The sequence below is a fragment of the Hyperolius riggenbachi genome, chromosome 8 (assembly GCF_040937935.1).
Source record: "Hyperolius riggenbachi isolate aHypRig1 chromosome 8, aHypRig1.pri, whole genome shotgun sequence".
Classification (NCBI taxonomy): Eukaryota; Metazoa; Chordata; class Amphibia; order Anura; family Hyperoliidae; genus Hyperolius; species Hyperolius riggenbachi.
In genome coordinates this window covers 97,790,735-97,812,033 of record NC_090653.1, presented here as the reverse complement: position 1 = coordinate 97,812,033, position 21,299 = coordinate 97,790,735, and the positions used below count along the sequence as shown (strand labels likewise).

The following is a 21,299-nucleotide window of genomic DNA, read 5'->3' as shown; positions in this document are numbered from 1 at the left end:
TGCTCTAATGGCCTTTAATCATAGCAGGATTCAGAGTTTAATCAGAAATGGAGTTGAATGGGCAACTTCACCTGAGTCAATCCTAGCCTGGCAGTTCAGCGCTGGTAAAAGGAATCCTTTACACTTTCACTGAAAATTGCTACAGAGCTGTATCAGGGCTCCTTCAAACTTTTAATCATTTAAAGGGTTACTTCACTTACAAAAATCTATAACTGTGTCATCTTTAAACAAGTCATTCCGTAATTCAGTGCCAATTATTATCTTTCTACTTTTAATTGGACAGATACCCAGAAGCTTTTACTCTGACTTATTGTTTCATAAAGCCGCACAAAGCAGCAGCAAAAACTTTTTACAAAACTTCGCCCCAAACCTGCTTTGCTGGGTTTATTGCAATGACTCATTCATTTAATACAGAAAAAGGATCCTAGATGCACAGATGGATGCTGAGCATGGACTGTTTGAACAGCCAGGATCCTAGATGCACAGATGGATGCTGAGCATGCACAGTTTGAACAGCCACGCCCATCTCACTGACAGCTGACAACAAAACATTTGTACATCGCTTTTCTCCTGTAGCACCCAATGCGCATAAGCTTGTCTCAGATCAGTACATAGCGATGTGTTACAGGGCAAAAAGTTATAGGATCATAAATGCCTGACTTAACAGGTGGCTTTTTTGGTTTTATTGAAATGCCTTCAGGGCTGGAACTGTCTTGATTGACTGTGGCAAGGCATTCCAAAGGGTAGGGGCAGCATGACAGAAGGCTCTGGCTCCAAAGGTTTTTAGTTGAACTCTGGGAGTGGTCAAGTGATTAGATCCTGTTGATTTGAGGTTGTTGGAGGTGTGACGTAATTGCAAGAAATCCTTGGTATCAGTGACCTAGGTCATGTAGAGATTTGAATCTTAGCTTATCAATTTTGAAGATGATTCTTCATTTTATGGGTAACTCGTGGAGTAAGCAAAGGATTGGTGTTATGTGGCAATGGTGGGATTGGCTTGTTAAAAACCCTGAGGTAGCATTCTGTACTAGATGCAGTCGGTGTAGGTCTTTATTTGGAAGGGCTGCATAAAGGACATTGCAATAGTCCAGCTGTGATGGGATTAAGGCATGAACTAGGGTTGTCCGTGTGTCCACGTCATCTGGCGCGTACTTGCAACTACTGCGCACTACGCGCCAGATGAAGTAGACATGAAGAGCCGACCCCGCCAGCGGGTCTCCATCTTTGTGGCGGCTAGCGGGGACACTGAAGAGGATGTGGAGATGGACTGAGACGGCTGCTGGGGACTGGAAGGAGGCCCAGGTGAGTAAAAAATAGATTATATATTTTGCATCGGAAGTTTAAAGCTGAATTATTGCAAATACCTTCTGTTTTACGAAGGGTACCCCGCAGCACTGAATAATGCTTGGCAATAATAACCAAATCTGGTGGTATAATACCATTGAATACCCCAGTTTCTACTAACTGTAACCAGAGGCTCCTGCATCACCTGTATGCTTTCCCTCACTGAGACACAGTCACTGACTCTTTCAATTCAGAGATCTACAGTTGTGATTTAATTAATAAACAAGTTAAAATATGTATGTAACCATCAGCTAAAAGTGACAATACACATGGCATTGCAATGTCCTCCAATCAGTGACTCTTCAGGGCTTCTGCTTTCTCTTCTTCAGCTTCTTTTCTCCATTGCTTCTTCCTCTCCATATTCCTGTGCAGCAGTGTATCATCTTCTCGGAGAGCCTGCGAGTGAGGGTGGATATTACTAATGCTTCCTGTTATTTACATAGTACAAATAGAACTGACCTGGTTATTTGGCTGATGTTAAAGAATAACTGAACTTGCGAGAAGGAGGAAGGTTGTCCACAGCCATACACAAATACTTGGATAATCCAGAACAGAAGCATCTCCCATCTTACAGGAGGCTGCAGTCAGAGGAGGGGGCTGAACAGTCACACTGACAGCCCCACGTAGGGACTGACATTTATTTTTCATTAAGGGATACCAGAGCTGAAGTATATAGGTGAAATGGGGAAGGTGGCATGTATGTTAAGCCGTCCTGATGCTCACCGCTCCCCCGTTCTTCTTTCCGCCCCTCCGATCCTCGTAATAGCCCTCCGGCACCCTCTTCCGGAGTCGGGCATCACTGCGCCTGCATTGGTGCGGTTGCGCCCGTCCTACACTGCGCAATTGCGTCATGGAGCATTCTGGCATGCGCGTGATGTCAGGATTATATCACGTGCACATGAAGAGTGCTCCTGGCTACGCACACCCAGGCCAGCGCAGGCGCAGTGATGTCCAACTCCAGCGACCTGGAATCCTGGCAATTAGGAGGATTGTAGGGGAAGAAAGAAGAACGGGGTGAGCGGCGGGTATCAGGACGGCTCACCATACATGCCTACTCCCCCCGCTTCTCCTCTATACTTTAGTTCTGGTATTCTTTAAGCATGGCCACAAAAAAAAAAAAAAAGATATAAAATAAACCGATTCTATTAAAGAGACACTGAAGCGAGAATAAATCTCGCTTTAGTGCTTATATTCAGCAGGGGCATGTGTGCTCCTTCTAAAACGCCGCTATCCCACGGCTAAACGGGGGTCCCTTACCTCCCAAACCCACCCCTGCAAAATCTACGACCAACTTGGTTGTAGATTTTGCTGCTGTTGAGGCAGGGCTAACGGCTGCAGCCCTGCCTCTCAGCGCCGTCTATCAGCGGCGCATCGCCGCCTCTCAGCGAAGGAAGACTGAGAGGCGGCGGGGGAGAGGCGGAGATACGTGCTGACAGACGCGCGTGAGGCAGGGCTGCAGCCTTTAGCCCTGCCTCAATGCGGAAGAGATCCCCAGCTGCACGGAGGGGATTTGGGAGGTTATGGACCCCCGTTTTGCCGTGGGATAGCGGCGTTTTAGCAGGGGCACACATGCCCCTGCTGAATATAAGCACTGAAGCGAGATTTATTCTCGCTTCAGTGTCTCTTTAAAAGTATTCAATACAAAAAGAAAAAAAAACAATATCTATTTGTAGTGCCACAACTAATTAGTAAATAGAAAAAATGCCCAAAAATTGCTACACATTTGCTTTAATCAAAAAAAAAAAAAAAACACTGCTAAAATGCACTGTAAATGTCAGCACATCAGACTAACCAACAGGCAGGACCTTAAGTGTCTTGCTTTAAGGATCACTATTCCAAAAAATTGTAAAAGTTAAAATACACCCAAGATGTACATTACTCCCAGCGTAAAATGCAGCATACATTGCTTTCTTTTTTTTTTCACTACCAGTATGTCACTGTTCACTCAAGGACTTTTAAAAAACGCTCCAATTAACTTGCATAAAAATCCTGGTAAAAATCACAGCAATGGCAATTTTACTAAGTTTTGGGATGTCAATTAGAAGTTTTTTTTCTAAAAAAATAATGCAATGCAATAATGCAAAAGCGATCTGTCTCAGACCTTACAGTAGGTAGTTAACTTTTCAGCCAGCCTCCCTACTCATTTGCACAATATTTTAGCAGTTGCACCATAGTTCAGGCAGTGCTTTTGAAAATAAAGAAAACACTGAGAATCCCCAACTAGCCCAAAACCATAGACTGTAAAAGTAGGAGATCTGCTCACCAATGTGCCATAAAAAGTCCAATCTTTACTGTACAAATATGGACAATCAGCATAAGAAAAAGCTCATGCGTATAGTCGTAGCGATGACTAAGGAGACATATTCTTTTCTATTCTATATTCTATTCATATTTTTTTCCTTATGCTGATTGTCCGTATCTGTACAATAAAGATTGGACTTTTTATGCAAAATTGGCGAGCGGATCTTCTCCTTTTACAGTCTATGTTTTGGGCTAGTACATCTCCTCCTTTTACCGTATGAATGGCAGAACTTTATCCTGCCCGCAGTCTCAGGAAGTAGTGGAAGTGGATATTTCTCCTACTGTGAAGTCCAATACCAGTCAGATTATTTTTCCATACTGTAAGTAACAGCAACATAGGGGGAAAAAGTAGCTCATAGTTTATTTTACTATGGGATAAAACGTACATCTTAAATGAATACATTTTAAATTTTAACATTTTTGGTGATAGTTGTCCATTAGGGCCCTTTTCCACCAGCGCTGGCTGAATCGCAAAACCGCAAACCGCTAGCGATTTTACAATCGCTACGGTTTGCTTTTTAACATAGGAATCGCGGTAGGTCATTTCCACTACCGCGATTCGCTTTTGTCGGGAACGCGAACGCGCGGCGGAGCGATAATTGCCGCGATTTTGCTATGCAGTGCATAGCATAGCAAAATCGCGGCCGCAAACGCCGGTTTTGCGATTCAGCAATCGCTAGCGTTCAGCATGAACGCTAGCGATTGCAGGTGGAAAAGGGCCCTTAAGCACTACTTGATCTCAGTTTTATACCCTGCTTGCTGGTCTCTATCAGGACTTCTTTATGTCTTTAATCCCTCCTAAATAGCCACAACAAGCAGTATACTGTGGTCCAGATCCGTGTCATACAACCAGAAAATCAAATGTGTGGAGGCGGAAAGCAGTGCAAATGAGAAAGAGATGAGCAGCAATCCATACCTTACTATACATTTATATGTTGTAATCATGCTGGTATATGATATAGACCCTAATCAGCAAAACATTAAAACCACCTGCATAGGGCTACCTTAAGGTCTAGAGGAGGTCAAAAAGGATACATTTTTAGTGAAGAATCCTGTTTTTCATGAGAATATACAGCTTCTCTGTTTTCATACAATACAATCCTGAACAATCGATTGTCGATTAAATTATCGATTATTTCCTTGAAGAATCGCCATAGTGGATTTTTTTCATAGATACGATTGCAAATGGTTTAAATATAGGGAATAGTTTGGACTCTTTAATGTTGTTGATCAATTAGAGGGAGTCTGAAGCCAAACTGGAAAAAAAAACAGATACACATCTGAGGAGAGGGAAGGATCTGTGTCCTATAGAGCCTTCCCACTCCTCTCACGGTCCCGCGTTCCAGCGATGGCTCCCCCGTTAGCAGACTCTGAACGATGGGTTAGAGACTGCTCTCTGCCCGAGGCTTCGGAAGTCTTTGGGAGCCCAAGTGCTGACATAGACGGGCCGCTCCGTACTGTGCTCTCTCACGCAGGCGCAGTACGGAGCCACTGTCTTTGGGAGCCTCCCGCGGCAGGGGATTTGAATGGGGAATCCTGCATTGGAAGGAGTGGGCTGTAAGAGGAACTGGAAGGCTCTATAAGACCCAAAGCCTTCCATCTCCTTAGGTATCTGTTTGATTTTTCTTTACAGTTTGGCTTCAGACTCACTTTAAATACAATCTTTTCTTTTGATCTGAATGATTTTAGAGCAAATATAATCATTCACTAAAAATTGCACCATTGTTAGGCATCTTACTGGCAGCAGACTTGCATGAGTTGGACACTGGCTGATGCTGCTAGTAAAAATTACTGTTAGTTAACAATACCAATATTTTACTTACTTAACCACTACCCATTCTCACTTAACCCCCCTCCTAGTGAGTGCCTAAAACTAAGCCCTAACCCAGGGGCGTAACTAGAAACCATGGGGCCCCATAGCAAACATTTGATTGCCCTCTTTCCCATAAAAAAAAATAAAAATAAATTATAAGGTCCCCTTTTGCTTCTCCCCGCTCCTTCTATACACCATGTTTAGGTAGTCAGAGGTGACCACCGCCCCTGACTTGGGTAACCCCCTAATGTCAGTAGCCCGAGGTAACCCCAGTATGGCCCCCAGTATAGGTCGCCAGAAGTGCTGCCCACGAAAGGTAGCCAGAGGTACCCACAACATTAGGCGACCCCAGCACAGGTAGCCAGTAGTGCTCCCCAGTAAAGGTAACCAGAGGTACCCACAGTATTAGGTGGCCCCAGTACAGGCAGCCAGTAGTGCTCCCCAGTAAAGGTAACCAGAGGTACCCACAGTATTAGGTGGCCCCAGTACAGGTAGCCAATAGTGCTCCCCAGCAAAGGTAGCCAGAGGTATCCACATCATTAGCTAGCCCGCAGTATAGGTAGACAAAAGTGCACCCCACTAAAGGTAGCCAAATTTACCCTCGGTATTAGGTAGCCCCCCCCCCCCCCCCCATATAGTTAGCCAGAAGTGCTCCACTGCTCCCTACTAAAAAGCTAGAGGTACCCCAAAGTTAGGTAGCTCCATCTTCCATATATGTAACCAGAGTGGGCTCCAGTAATAGGTACCCCCCCAGTATAGATAACTTCCCTCCTTTGTTCCACCCCCATTACTCTGCTCTTCAGGGAACTCACTGTGGACCCACTGACATTGTCTGCCTTTGCCTTGGCTATGGGTCCCCATGGGATCAACTACTCTCTGCATCGGGCACCTGATTACCAATAATTAACACAAGTATCTATTAGACGCCTTACAATTCCCGTGCCCAGATGACCTGATCCAGACTTTGACACCCCTATTTGCTGGTTTTTGTTGAAATTACTGCATAAAGTAGGCGTCACATTATTTAATAATGCTGAATTTGTTGACATCACACAAATGAGTGCATCCTTTACTTACCTTTTTACCAGACCGCACCATTAGAGCACATCCCACAAGCGTACCAATAATCATTGCCATGCACACCTTCACTCTAACATTACTTCTGGCACCTGAGATGGTCTCCCACCTAAAATAACAAGCAAACATAAATAAAATGCTTAAATGTTGAAATAAAATACACTGAACATATTAAACTACTTAAAGGCCTCGATTCACTAACCGGCGCTAAGCCGGGTTAGGAGGCCTTAATAGTTTATGCGCGCAAACCACAGCGTTAGGTGGTTTGCGCCCACAGGACCACCCACATCGCGCGCAGCGCGGCTGCACAGTAATAGTGCGTGGTGCGACGTTATCGTCGCACCCGCTGCCCTGTAAATATCACACCCGGTGCAACAAAAACGGTGCATCGGGTGACTCTCCACAACCCCCCTCCCCCGAAGCGGCGCCCGTTTCGGTGGCACCCAATGCGCTCTTTTCATCGCACCAGGTGCAACGTTTAAGGGCAGCGGGTGCAACGATAACGTCGCACTGCACACCATTACTGTGCAGCCTCGCTGCGCACAATGTGGGTGGTTTTGTGGGCGATGTAGCTTTGCCCTGCTATTAATGCGCGCATAGCTACATTTCGGGCACTAACACTTAGCGACGGTTAGTGGATCAAGCCCAAATTGTATATCCAGCGTATAACATATATTCAATAGATCCTAGTCTCCTGTAAAGTTGTAATTATTTGCTGGGTCCTCCTCTTGTAAATCTGTCACGCCAATTTGTGTCTGCCGACTCGCACCTGCGCAGTAGAGCGTAACCAATTGGGCCCGACCAGGGCTGGATTTACCTCAGAGGAGCCTATAGGCACATCTGTTCTAGTTCCAGTCTTGGCACCTTAGACTTGGCCCTCTAAGAATCTACACCCCCCACCACTGAACCAGGTCCCTAAGTATTAGGTAGTTTCTCATGGGAAAGCCAGTACTGCGCCTGCCCTGGATCTCAGTACGTAAATATTGCAGGCGCTACTGCGCCACAGCCGACATCTATTTCAGGTGTGTTTTTGGGGGAGAAAGCGCTGGATCCCTGAGACTTAGGAGGAGGATGGGAGAAGCCTCATTAGGATCCAGAGGCTTCCACCCCCTGAGGTAAGTATCCCCGAGGGGGTTGGGGCTATTTTTGTTAGTGTCCCTTTAAACACTATATTTTTATCGCTAGTAGTGATCACTAGTATATGGTGATCATATAAGATGAAAAACAAGCACGAGTACAAGAGTCCTGCAGTTTTGTTGGCCTCCTCTTCAGCCATTTCCAGGGTCTGATCTTGAAGTCCAACTGCTGCTATAAAGCTATGTGGTTCCTTCAACAGAGTGTCTCCTGCACATTCTGCTTGATCACAGCTAAGCCAAGGCATCCTCCCGCCTGTACAACTCAGCCAGCAACTCTGCAGCACTGGAAGTGGGACAGTGCCTTGGACTTTCACCTTCTCTAATGTATTCATATTCTGGCTTTCCTATCCAGGAGAAAACACATACACAGGTCATCTCTAGCCTACTGCTATGTTTAACATTTTCGTATGCTCCGTATTGAAATCTGCACTCTGTTTGCAGCCTTGTCTCTGCCAGGACATAGATTTCAATAGGCTGACACTCCCATCACCGCTTAAAAAAAAAGAAAGGCTCTGATCCTTAAAGAAAATCCTAGGCAGGGGAAAAAATAGTCTATCGGGTCGCTCGGAGTCCTCCCAATCCCCTCCAGTGCGCCGCAGTACCTCTCTGAAAAAAGATTGCTGACCACGCATGCGCAGCCCTGCATCTCATTTATTGTGCTACCATGGCTGAGAAACAGGGCCTGAAAGAAGCCCCTTTTTCCCCTCCACCTTGGGTATCCTTTCAGTAAAAACCGTAACCAACAACTGAACTTCATCCCAATCAGTACTGATACCCCCTTTCCCACGAGAAATCATTTTCTTTTCTCAAAACAGATCATCAAGGGGCTTTGTATAGCTGATATTGTATAGTGAAACCCCTCCCACGGTGTGATGTCAGCACCAGGGTGCTGCCATCACACTGTGGGAGCCTTGTTGCATTGTGGGAAAAATAACAGCTGTTTCCAATTGCCAAAAATGCATCATCTCTTTCCACAGTCATCGCCTGCCTGCAGTAAAGATATCGCCATGTGATAAATTTCAGAATGTAAATCAGGGGGAGGAAAAAACTTTTACGATGGGCAAACCCTGACCTTAATCATTTAAAAATAATCATTGTAAAAATTAGGAACTTTTTCATTATGTTTTTTTCACTCCAGTTTCTCTTTAAAGAGGTTTAAAACTCTGACAAAATGTTCAACAAAAATGTGTTTTCCTACTTTTTATAACCCATACAATTATCATATTTGCTTTTGTGCACAAGTATTAATATTCATTTAGATATTATAACTTCCCAAAGTTCAGTTAATTTACTTTGAAAAGCTGCTGGTGCATTTTATTCATAACTGTTGTGAATGCAGCCACCAGTGCTTTCTGACCTGTGTTTTACCCCAGCACTCATCAGCTGAAGTCCTGCACAGCCAGAGAATGTTTACATAAATGTATCAAGTAAAGAATGTGTACACAAGATAAGATTATAAGCAGTTTGGATGCGGGTTCTCCCTGCAGAAGAAAGAGTCAGCCCTGTGATGTAACCCTTTGAATGCTGTTTTACTAAAAAAAAACATTGTGTTAGTATATCATATGGTGTAAATAATCTTTTAGAGCAAAGAAATTCTGGGTTATATTCCGCTTTAAGAGGCAAATCTTAGATGTTAAGCCAGTGGACTTCATTCCCACTGTTTAGCAGTATACAGCATAAGAGTTGAGTGTAGGTCTTACTCAACTTACAGTAGCTAACTTGGACCTTCTGCCTCGGATGGGCAGAAGATCTGGCCAGTGTAGTCTAGTACCCTACCATCTCCATGTTGGCAGATGAAAACAACTATTACATCTCCAGTCTACCTAAATAAACTGAGTAGACCAGGAGGCAGAGCTTTATCAAGGCAGGGCAGGCTCCGATATCACAGACTACCACAAACCAGACCATGATCAATATAAATCCCTCTTAATTGTTTTGTTAGACAGAAGATAATGTCACTCTTGCTTGCAACTATCAGCAGGATGGAGGATATCTGACAACAGTAGTTGGGTCTCTCTTTCAGAGCATCCTACATAGGGTATTCATTTTTTAATAAATGTTATCATCAAAACACATAAATGGATGGATATGCCAGTTATACTTTCAGGTACAAATACTGTTCAAATTAAGTTCCAGCAGAACAAAGCAACAACAGGCTAGACAATCCATCCATGAAGTTCACTGGAGAGGAGGCCAGAGACATCAGGAAACACCTGTGCAAAGCTAAGTCATAGGGAACAATCTTTTCATTCAAGAAAAGTCTTAAAGAGGAAGTTTAACCAAGGATTGAACATCATCCCAATCAGAAGCTGATGTCCCCTTCCCCATGAGAAATCTCTACCTTTTCTCAAATACATCATCAGGGGGGTCTGTGTGGCTGATATTGTATTGAAACCCCTCCCACAGTGTGATGTCATGACAATGGTCCTGACAGTTTGCTGTCTGTGAACCTAGTTGCATTGTGAGAAATAACGTCTTTTTCCAACTGCCAAGCAAGCAGTATCTCCCTTTGTACATAGAACTCTCAGTATCGAACATTCCATGCAGATCACTTGGCAGAACTAAAGATCTCACCCCCAGTGATACATTTCAGAATGTATATCAGGGACAGGAAACATTTTCAGTTGCCAAACACTGACTAAATAATCTATAAATGAATATTGTAAATTATGAGCAATTTTATTCATTGTTATTTTCTCTACAGTTCATCTTTAAGTGCGTAGGTCAGTGATGGCTAACCTTGGCACGCCAGCTGTGGTGGAACTACAAGTCCCATGAAGCATTGCAATACTCTGACAGGTCTTAGCATAACTTGGGGAGGCAGAGGCATGATGGGATTTGTAGTTTTGTCACAGCCGGAGTGCCAAGGTTAGCCATCACTGGTGTAGGTCGATGTAGAAAGAGTAAATAAAACTGAAATATGTGCACCTTGAGCACTATTAAAATAACCTTGAAGCAATTAAAGTAAATTTGAAGCATACAACACAATAAAATACTGATTGATACTGCCTCTTACCTAAATCAGTCTTTGCTCTCTGTCACTACTCCTGACTGACGTACTCCTTCTAAAGCCTTGTATACACGCCTTACTTAATTTGGCTAACTATAATGACTGCCTCAGCCGGCAATCAGGCGTGTGTACGGCACCAGATGGCCGCCGACGCCCAACTCTCGAGTGGTTTGCCCAACCCCAGCGACACCGATCCCCCTGCCGATCCCAATGTTTGAGTTGTTCCCCCGCCTGCTGCGTGACGTCATGCATATGCCACTCGTCATCCCTCTGTCGTTTCCCCGTATAACCTCTATATTCCACAAGGATCAGCACACTCAAGAGATATGTTGCAAAAATTATTGCTCTTTTACACAGAATCCATAAAAAACACATCAGACAAGGACCAGCGACTTGCAATAGATAGATGTCATAGACACCCACAGTCCATCAAAATGCCAACTGGTAGCCTTGGCATAGATAGTCCAAGAGGTGATAGAGTCCAAAGTCCACAATACAGCAGATAGTGTGTCTTGGATAGTGGTGACAGAGTGCACAGACACTGGAGTGCACATTTTTCGGCTTGAGGATGGGTGGATGCCTGAAACAGCTCTAGGCCAGTGTCTGTCGCCACTATCCAAGACACACTATCTGCTGCATTGTGGACTTTAGACTCTATCACCTCAATACCAGCTGGCATTTTGATGGACTGTGGGTGTCTATGATACCTATCTATTGCAGGTTTCTGGTCTTTGTCTGACACATGATTTATTATGGATTCTGTTACTTCATTAAAAGAGCAATAATTTTTGAAAAATATCTTTTGAGTGTGCTGATCCTTGTGGAATACAGATATTGTGCTGCCACCGACTGCTCTGGTGGCTTGATCATGAATGCACCTCAGCAGTGGTAAGGGGAGTGTGGCCAGGTATTGTTACTTGACTGTTTCCCCATATAACAACCCAGAGTGTTGTCAGCTACACAGCTGGCACGTGTGTGTGCAAACTGGCTCAGCAATATCCACCAAGGGCATCAGGTCCTGATCCCCGATGGGCAACATCAGTTGGGCATCTGTATGCACCCTAAAAGCTGACTTTTCTGATTTGCCATTTGTGCCAGATCACCCTCAACCTCAAACACAGTGATTGGCTGATCATCCCCCTAGCGGTGGGGCTTGCCAAAGATAATGTGAAAGCTCAAAAGGTGCCCAAAAGCAGTACAACTTTTATTAAACCGTAATTTTCTTAACCAAGTTGTTTAGATTGCATTGTATAAAAACAGAGGAGGGGCTGCTGGTCCCAATCAGGCCTTAACAACTACTTAAAGAACTAGTCAATTGGCATAGCAGATTTTTTTTTTCATACCTACACAACTGGTTTTGGTATAGGGAATAGTTTGGATACTGTAATGCTATTGATCAATTAGAAATTAATTAGAAATTAAGTTATCATTTGATCTGATTAAAAAAATGATCATTTACTACAATTGCACCTTATAATGGGCACAGTAAAATACCCCTGAATTGAGAAAAAAAATTACTGAGTGAAGCCCATGGTTGGCTAGATTACCCCATCTGAGCCTCCAGATGCTGCACCATTAACCTTCTGGGGACCGCCTCTATTAGTGGCTGTTCTAGCCTGATGCAGCGTAGGATTTATGCCGCCCGTTGTTTCCGCTCCCGACACAATCGTGCGCACCTGAGAGGGGAGATTAAGCTGCCATATCACAGCTGACATCTCCCCTCAGTGGTCCACTCACCTTCCTGCTGTTCCCCTGACGATTGGCGCCCCCCTCCGCTCTGGCCAGGATCTCCGCTCACGCTGACGTTAGTGCCGGGTCCTGACTTGATGACATCATCAAGCTGCGACCCGGAACTGAGTGGCAGTACGAGCAGGGATGCCAGCGAGAGCGAAGGGGTCCGCTGGAGCCTGGGAGGTGAGTAAAGGCTTCTGGCAAAAGGAGGGACATCTGGCTAAAGGGGGGACATCTGGCCCAGCATGCCACACTGGGGATCCGGCCGCCTGACCCCCCCCCCCCCAATGCGCCCCTCCGCACGCAAATTCGCCTGGTCCTTAAGGGGGGTTAGGCAGCCGGTCCCCAATAGGTTAATGGGCACCTTGAGGCCAGACACAGCAGTAACAAGGACACAGAGTGTTCTCCGGGCTCTTAGACAGGCGGTGCTCACCAAAATTAGCCAGGTGAAGCACCCGTCTGTCATCAGCTTGCCTCCTCATCCTCCTATGCTGTAAGCAGAGTTGCACCAGCACTGCCTTCCCACCATCGGGCCCTACCTGGCTACTATTTCATGCCACCGGGCTGGGAAAAAATTCTGAGGAGAACAATGGGAGCAGGTCACTTATCGTGCCAGCTGCTCCACCCTGTACCAACTCATTTTTTATTATTTGTGTTCAATCTGGAAAATGTAATATTTACTTACGAGACATATTCTGGAATATCTTGCTCTTTCTTGTAGCGTCCAGCCCACAGTAGCACCCTCTTATCAAAGTTGGTAGGCCGCCTTTCATTTCTGTATAAAAACTGATCTGCATGGAACACAGGAAAAAGGTTTCTGACTGGCTGTAGGCAAACATGTAGCTTATTGGATAAGTAAAATAAATATTTTTCTCTCTAGCCTTGTCACTTTCCTCCCAATCAGCAAAAAACCCTGCAGTGTGCTTGCAGTTATTCACATCTTATATCTGGACTTAGTTCTAAATATACCACTTAGCAGCTTAGCAAGCTGAGAGCCCTCATGATCTGTGTTAAATCAGCATTCTGTAGCTAAAATTTTAGTTGTACAAATCATATACTATGAGCGTAATTGGTTCAGCTTAAGATATTCTAAATACAAAACAAATATTTAGTGTGTTAAAGTGGATCCGAGATGAACTTTTACTCATTGCATAATGGTGTTCCTTTCCTATTGTTTATAGGGCATTCCTCAAGCCAAATACTTTTTTGTTTTGTTTTAATACTCTAATTCTCTATAAACTAAACAAGCCACGCCCACAGGTTTTCAGAGAGCCAAGGCAATTTCAGACAGTAGAAAGGGCTCATGGGAGCTCAGTCTGGGCAGGAGGAGGGGAAGGTATTACTAGCCAGAGATTTCAGAGGCAGAGGGGAGGAGGGAGGAGGAGGGGGGGTTAGGTTTTTTCGCTCAAGATGCAGATAAGCCTGCTTCTGTGTAATGTTTACAACAAACAACATGGCTGCTGTCATTGTATCACAGGAAGAAATAATCATATTCTATTAAAGCTGTTGCAGTTAGATTTGCTGTGTAAACTATCTAAACTTTAGATAAGATATATAGACAAGTTACTTGTTATAGTTAGTTTTTCACCTCGGATCCGCTTTAAGGAGGCCATACATCAGGCAATGATGGGCAGATTCGACAAAAAGACAGATTTCTTTCTAATTGAATCTGATTGGAGAAACACCTGTTAGCTGCCCATACACCGCAGGCCGACTCCCAATTTCTGCATAAACTCTTTCAGGAATCGTCCTAGTGATGCCGCCTCGTTGCCCCTGCCACTGTTCCCCTTAGGTAAAGCAGTAAAGTATACTGCACAGGGCACTGGGGGGAACATTTTACACTGTCAATGTCTGCCGCTGCTTTATCCTCCCTCCACATACATATGTCCCACGTGGTTGCCGGCGTATAAATGGACACATGTGTGACATCGCACGCACCCACGTATACGCTGGCAACCATGTGGGATGTGTGTATGTGGAGGGAGGACGGAGCACAGGGTTTGGAGTCGTCCATCTCTTCAAGGGGGAATTCTCAGGGATTTACCGTATTTATTTTCAAAAGCACTTAGTGAATGGCAGTTGCTCTGTCCAACTGCCAAAAAACTGTGTAACAAGCAGGGAAGCTGGCCAGCATCATAGTTTAAATCCTTTTTAGGGAATATCTTTATAAAGAATAAAAGCCTTGCTGAGAATCCCCCCATGAAGAGCTGGACTAGTCCAAAACCTGTTACTTCTGTCAGATTTCTACTACCTACTGTAAGTGACAGCAACTTACAGAAAAGTAATTTATGGCTCATTTTACGCTGGAAAAAACGTACTTCTTATTTGTATATGTTTGCACATATTTTAAATTTTACAATTTTACGTCATAGTGCCCCGTTAATTTTTAGTACAGATACAAACTCTATGGCCAGATGGCCGAATCTGCAAGCGTCGTTGGCGCCCGTGGAAAAGATTGTGTAAATTATAACTTACATGATCTCTGCAAATTGCCGCAAAAGTCAGTGGGGGTCGGAACGAGCCTCCGCTATATAATCAAACATTGCGGTCTCTTAAAAACAAGCAATTGCGGTGGGTGGCCTGCATCGTGAAACATCGTTCAAAGGAAACCAGAGACAATATAAGATACATTATACATTTTATACATACCTAAACTTTTATTTTATATCAACTCTGGTACACTTTAACACATTTTCCTTACATGATGTTACGCGATTTTGGAAAAAAAAAAAAAAAAGATAATTTGCAGCAAAAAAATTATATGAAAAAAAAATTGTGGCACTGTAGGTTATCACTGCATTGCGATGCATACAATGAAAAGTGTGGTTTACTGTCACTGTTCAAGAGTGTTTGCAGAAATGCACTGCATGCAGAGTGTTGGAATGCCAGTAAAACACACCACTTACACTGGTGACGTCACATAGGTGTTGCAATGCGACATTCCACGATTACATGTGTCTGCAACATATAATTTAACGGCCACATAAGCGATCATTCATAAAAGTGTGTTCGGTAAAGAAAATCAGTGCAGGAAAACGCGGCATTCTGTATTTTAGACTTCTGTGCACTCATTCATAAAAATGTTTACAGTTGCGATAGCAGTGCGGTGATTTCCCGAACTAGGCTGGCTCTAGGCTGTCGGTAGGCTGGCGTAACAGGAGAAGCTGCCCGAGTCCCTCCGTGTGCTGCTCTCACTGGTGCTGCTTGGGAGGTCTGTCTCCATTGACTTAGCTGTAATCTGCATGCTTATCGCTACTTCCAAGGGAGCAGTATTCCCCGTCCTCATACCGCTTGCTCTAATCTTTATGAATTGACATTTAGTAACATTTGTTAAGATAATCACCGCACAAGGCGGTAATTGATCGCTCTGCTCAGGAATGTCAGCTTTTCGTGTGGAAACAGCCTTTATGAATAGACATTTTGCTAAGTGCTCGGTAAAGTCAGCTGTTTTCAGCATTTCTGCATGCGGGAATGCTTTATGAATGATAGCCATAGTAAGTATATAAAGTCCATCAAAAGGAGTTCAAGCTACAAAAAGTGATAATACTGTACTTATCGAAATAATGCATCCTAAGGTGGCCATTAACAATACAATTCGTATAATCTTTTACAAACGATTATTCGTATGAACAATCAGAAATGATCACTTGGGACCACCAACGGATGAAAATCTCCAAACCATTTGGATCATATGAACCTCCTTAGTGGTATCCCCGAGTCAGGCTCGGGACGGGAATCTGCAGCTCAGAGCGGTAACCCCGAGCTGGATCCATGGGAGGTGAGTAATGTGCAGGGCTGCCGCAGATCTATTTAGCAGTATGATTTTTAGAGTCTAAAGTTGGCCACACACGATACAATAAAATGATCCGATTTTACGGCAGTTCGATAAAAACGATCGTATCTCCCGAAAAAAATCGACAGCTTTTTTTTTTTCATTAAACTGAAAAATCTGATCGGATGTCTCGTTTTCTTCGATTTTTATCGATCCGGAATGCCAGATATTTTTCTTCAATCTTTCTAAAGATTTGTATGGTGTGTGTTAGATTGTCAATTTATTAATATAAACACCCTAGCAATTTTCTCAGAGTTTCCAATCATTTTTATCATAATTGGGGGAAAATTGAACATAGGTGTGTGGTACATTGGTCAGATTTTTGAAATGTTACAATCAGTCAGAAAAATTGATTGCAATTCTTAAATTGAACAGATATTTAAAAAATTGTATAGTGTGTGGCCACCTTTAGGCTCAGCACACACATTATACAATCTTGGTTGTACAGATTTACCAAATCTATATAGTATAAGGGCCAACAGGTTGAAAATACCTTGTATGATTGATTAGATAAGCTCTTATACTACGTGAAAGTGTTAAGATTGAACAACCAAGATTGTATGGTATGTGTTGAGCCTAAAAGCTTGCACCGCTTTTTGACACTAAAATCTGGAATTATACTGCTATGGAGGTTAATGAAATCAATCCGTTTTTTGGATCGATCCCGTCAATCTGATCGCATTGGTTAGGAGATTTTCATCCATTAGTGGTCCCAACTGATCATTTCTGACCGTTCATACGAATAATTGTTCATAAACGATTTTTTTATAAAATGTTATCATTAGTGGTGACCTTTAGACCGCTGTTTCATATGCAGCCACCTCTTTGGAGACTAAAATACTCAAATACTTCACACATAGAAGAAAATAAGCTTATGTTTAATTTCAGTAGTCAAGTATCCTGTGGCTGGATGGTGTAGCAATGGCTGGATGGTGTAGCAATGGCTGGATGCTGTAATGGTTAAGGGCTCTGCCTCTGACGCAGGAGACTTGGGTTTGAATCTCAGCTCTGCCTGTTCAGTAAGGCCCGGTTCACATTAGCGGTCGCCGTCCGGAATCGCCGTGCCGGAGCCGGACCGCATGCAGAACGGACGGAACGGACGCACGGCATAGCAATGAAAGCCTATGCGTCCGTTCCCATGCGTCCGTTTCGTCCGGACCGGATCCGGACTCCGGCATAAGACCCAACATGCGCTATTTTTTGGTCCGGCTCCTCCGGCAGCCGTATCCGGAGCGGAGCCGGACTGCACCATCCGGCCAATACAAACCAATGAGAACCGGAGAGCGCACAACACACTGGCTAAAAATCCGGATGTTCTACCCCACTTCCTATGCGTATTGAAGCGGCGATTTTGGATGGGGACACATGGGCAAGCATTTTGGAATGGAGCAGCAGTGATTTTAAACGTGCTGGAGATGTTGGCAGTATGTCGGAGGTGGAGGTGAGTGCTAAACAGCGGAGGGCCTCATTCCACAGGTCCACCTTCTGCTGACCTCCCAGACCCCAACATTTTTATTCTATTTCTACTATCTTTTGCCAAACGGATCCGGATCGCATCCTGATGAACACCTGATGCAACCTGACCGGATCCGGATCGGATCAGAACCGTATGGTTCCGATCCGGATCCGGTCAGGTCATCCGGTCCGTTTGGCAGAGAACCGCAAGTGTGAACCGGGCCTAAGCCAGCACCTATTCAGTAGGAAACCTTAGGCAATCCTCTCTAACACTGCTACTGCCTATAGAGCACGTCCTAGTGGCTGCAGCTCTGACACTTTGAGTCCGCCAGGAGAAAAGCGCAATATAAATGTTATTTGTCTTTGTCTTGATATTCCAACAAACATGTAAATAAATAACTAGAAAATTGTCACAACAAATACAAAAGACACTCCTGAAATGGCATAATGCAGGTGTTAGGGCTCTGGTGCCACATTCGACTGGATTAATCATCAGAGGATAAATTAAAATATAAAGGCTTCCTGTCATCAGTGTGACAGCATCCTGTGCACCGTCCGCATGCACTGTATGGGTCAATGGCTTTACCTTTTACATACTCTACTGAGTCCCTGCAAGCTGCAGCTGGACATCTCCTGCTCCTTCTCCCTCCTACATCAAAGAGAATGGGAGGGAGAAGAAGCAAATAGGGAAAATGTCATCTGCAGTGATCAGCAATGATATTGGTACACAACATTAGGAAAACATCCTCAGGCCGGTTCCAGACACCTAATAAATTTGATCGGTCATCAGGTCAGCTGGTGGCTGCCTCAAAACCAGCAAGGCTGCAAATCAGTCATTACAAACATGAGGGAGGGATCACACTTGGCTCTGAAGGAACGGCAGATCATTCCACACAAACTTTTTTTTCCGTAATTGTGTGGTTTTTAATGTATTTTAATACGTTTTTTTGTTGTTGTTTTTTACAGTATCTAGTGATTTCAATGAGAAAATGCATGCGTTGATTGGAAAAATAGTGCAGGTTCTATCATTTTTTTACTTTATGCAAAATCGCAGATGGTTACTGAAAATGCAGCAGCACCTTAGACCAGGGCTGTGAAGTCGGAGTCGAGGAGTCGTTGTCAGAGCAATTTTGGGAACCTGGAGTCAGAGTCAGTGGTTTCCGAGACTGAGGAGTTGGATGATTTTTGTTTCGACTCCACAGCCCTGCCTTAGAAAATCATTACAGGCGTTTTTACATGCGTTTTGAATCTTGTCAAAATACAGTACTGCAGATTTTACAAAGTGTGACCCTAGCCTCAGTTGCCACCCAATCTATCGCCTTAAAATAATGTCCATGTCTACATAAAAATGCCAATTTATTTTCATCAGATGCGATCTTCCCATGCACTAAGCACTCGGAGGGTAATTAGGGAATTTTCTCTCTTCAGATACAATCGTAAAATTCAACTTTTGTATCAATTATATTTTCTGTTCCAATCGACCAAAGAATCGTTTTACCTCAATTTTCGCCACGCGCAGTGAAGTTTTCTAAAATCGCTGACGACCGCGTTTTGCGATTTTGTGTCCAATTTTTTTTCCTCCTCCTGGCGCTTACTTGCAATTTTGTGTATAGCGCTTTTGCAAAGCGATGTTTTTTCACTTCCTGATGCAAGTCAGGAAGTGGAACTCTCTGACTTGGAAAACAATAAATACAATGTATTTATTCTTAAAAGCGCAAACGCAATCGCCGCACAAAGCGATTTTGTGAGAGTTTTGCGTTTTTGCTATACCTTCCATTGTAGCAAAATCGCCGCGCAAATGGTGCACGCAGCGCTTTGGTCAGTGCAAACCAGACGAAACGCGCTGATACGAACTGTCCCAAAAGGAATCATAGCACAAGCACTTTTAGGGAGATTTTAAAAATCGTCGGCGCTGAAAAAAAGAGCGTAAATGCTCTAGGTGTGAACAAGCCCAAAAAGTGCGTCGAAAGATTGCATCTGATGAAAAAACTGTACCCTTAACCGTTATCGTACCCTGCACCTTTAGATACAATTTGCGATAAGGAAGATTGAAAACAAGAAAGTGATCAGATCTCAAACTTTCAGTAAATATATAAAAAAAAAGTATGACTCTGGGTTCCATTTCCACAATTTCAATTGTGCAGCTGTACCTACCAGGGTCTGTTTCTTGTTTGGCCGCTTTGGTCTGTAGGTCATTGGTGTTCTGGCTGTAGAGCCTGCTGTAGAGGGCAGCAGAGGGGTTACTGGCCGGTCTCTGTAGAGATCTCAGGATGACAAGGCTCAGCCTGGACATGGTGGGTGTGTGGAGGGGGAAAGTGCTGCAGCCTATAGTTATTGGCAGACACTCAGGCCAGTGCAGAGAGTCTCCTGTGTCTCCTCTGACACAGTTCCGCTACAGAAGTGTGCAAGGCACGTCAGTGCAGGAAGTGTGCAGTCTCCAATCACCTTCTGTGATTTCACTTAGTCATGGTGACAGCAGGCATCTGCTCAGGATCACACAGCTGCACTTTTACTGTATGGAGTGACATGAAACGTGTTTAGGTAGACGGCACGTAGGCAGCCTGTCTCCTGCTGGGAGGCAATGACCATGGCTGTCAGACGGGAGACGTTTCCTGTTTTACCAGGTTATATGGCACTGCACTTCTGTGCATAAAGGGCAAAACTGTACTGGATGCAATATGCACACTGTTCTGTTCTGACTTCACAGGACTACTAGTGCTGCTCTCTCTGTCTTTTCTGCCCATGTGATGTGACTGTGCCTGCAGAATATTTATTAGCCGCCACCTGCTGGAATCCTGGAGACATTTTGCAGCAGATTATACAGAAGCTGACCTTTTGAGCTGATAGACAGAAAGCAATTTTTACTTCAGATCCTATCTGAGCAAGTTATCAGATGGATATTCAGATCTGACAATAATCAATCGGATATTAAAGAAAGCTAGCATACAGGCTGGGTGCACACATGGTTGTGTATGAAAGGGCGAGTTTTCTGTCATGTGCTGGTTTTTTTTTTTTTGTGTGTGCGTTCTTTGTGGGTTTGCGTTAGCATTTTTTTTCCTGCATATGCGTTTTTCTAGCATTTTGCAGGCGTCTTTATGTGTTTGCGCTTCGTATAAACAAAACACATATGTGTTTTCCATGCGTTTTTCAATTGCGTTTTATGCACGACACCAGGAAGACAACAAAAAGCGGAAATACATCAGAAAACAATAGAAAAAAAATGCATATAAAAACGCATAGCACTGCATTACCATTGACGTTCATTATGTGCGTTTTTTGATGCGTTTTTGAAAATCATGTAACAAAACCAGCGTTTTTAAAACGTATGTTTGAAAATGCATCAAAAACGCATATGCGTTTTTATATGCGTTTTTTGATGCGGCCCATTGACTTCCTTTAGCGGCAAAAACGCGGCCTTTTCCGCAACGCTAGCGTTTCTGCTATGTGTGTCTTTCAAAATCCGGTCAGGTTTCGATAATGTATTGAAAGAAGACACAGAAAGTAAGCCAGCAGAGCCGGATTTGCCGTAAGGCACTAAGGCTCATTCTCACAGGTGGATGGTGTTGGAGAGACAACTCACTCACCTCCCATAACCCCTTA

The 21,299-nt window shown here is 44.0% G+C and overlaps 1 protein-coding gene across 1 annotated transcript; it reads right to left on the bottom strand.

The window, feature by feature from the left end:
- Positions 1-1,533: 1,533 nt before the first annotated feature.
- Positions 1,534-20,276, bottom strand: LOC137528278 (protein FAM162A-like). The gene is made up of 4 exons (XM_068249569.1): positions 19,854-20,276; positions 13,098-13,203; positions 6,536-6,644; positions 1,534-1,740 (listed from the first exon to the last, which is right to left on the bottom strand). The coding sequence occupies exons 1-4, from the start codon at positions 19,990-19,992 to the stop codon at positions 1,636-1,638; spliced, it is 459 nt and encodes a 152-aa protein (XP_068105670.1). The 5' UTR covers positions 19,993-20,276; the 3' UTR covers positions 1,534-1,635.
- Between the last annotated feature and the right edge of the window lie 1,023 nt (positions 20,277-21,299).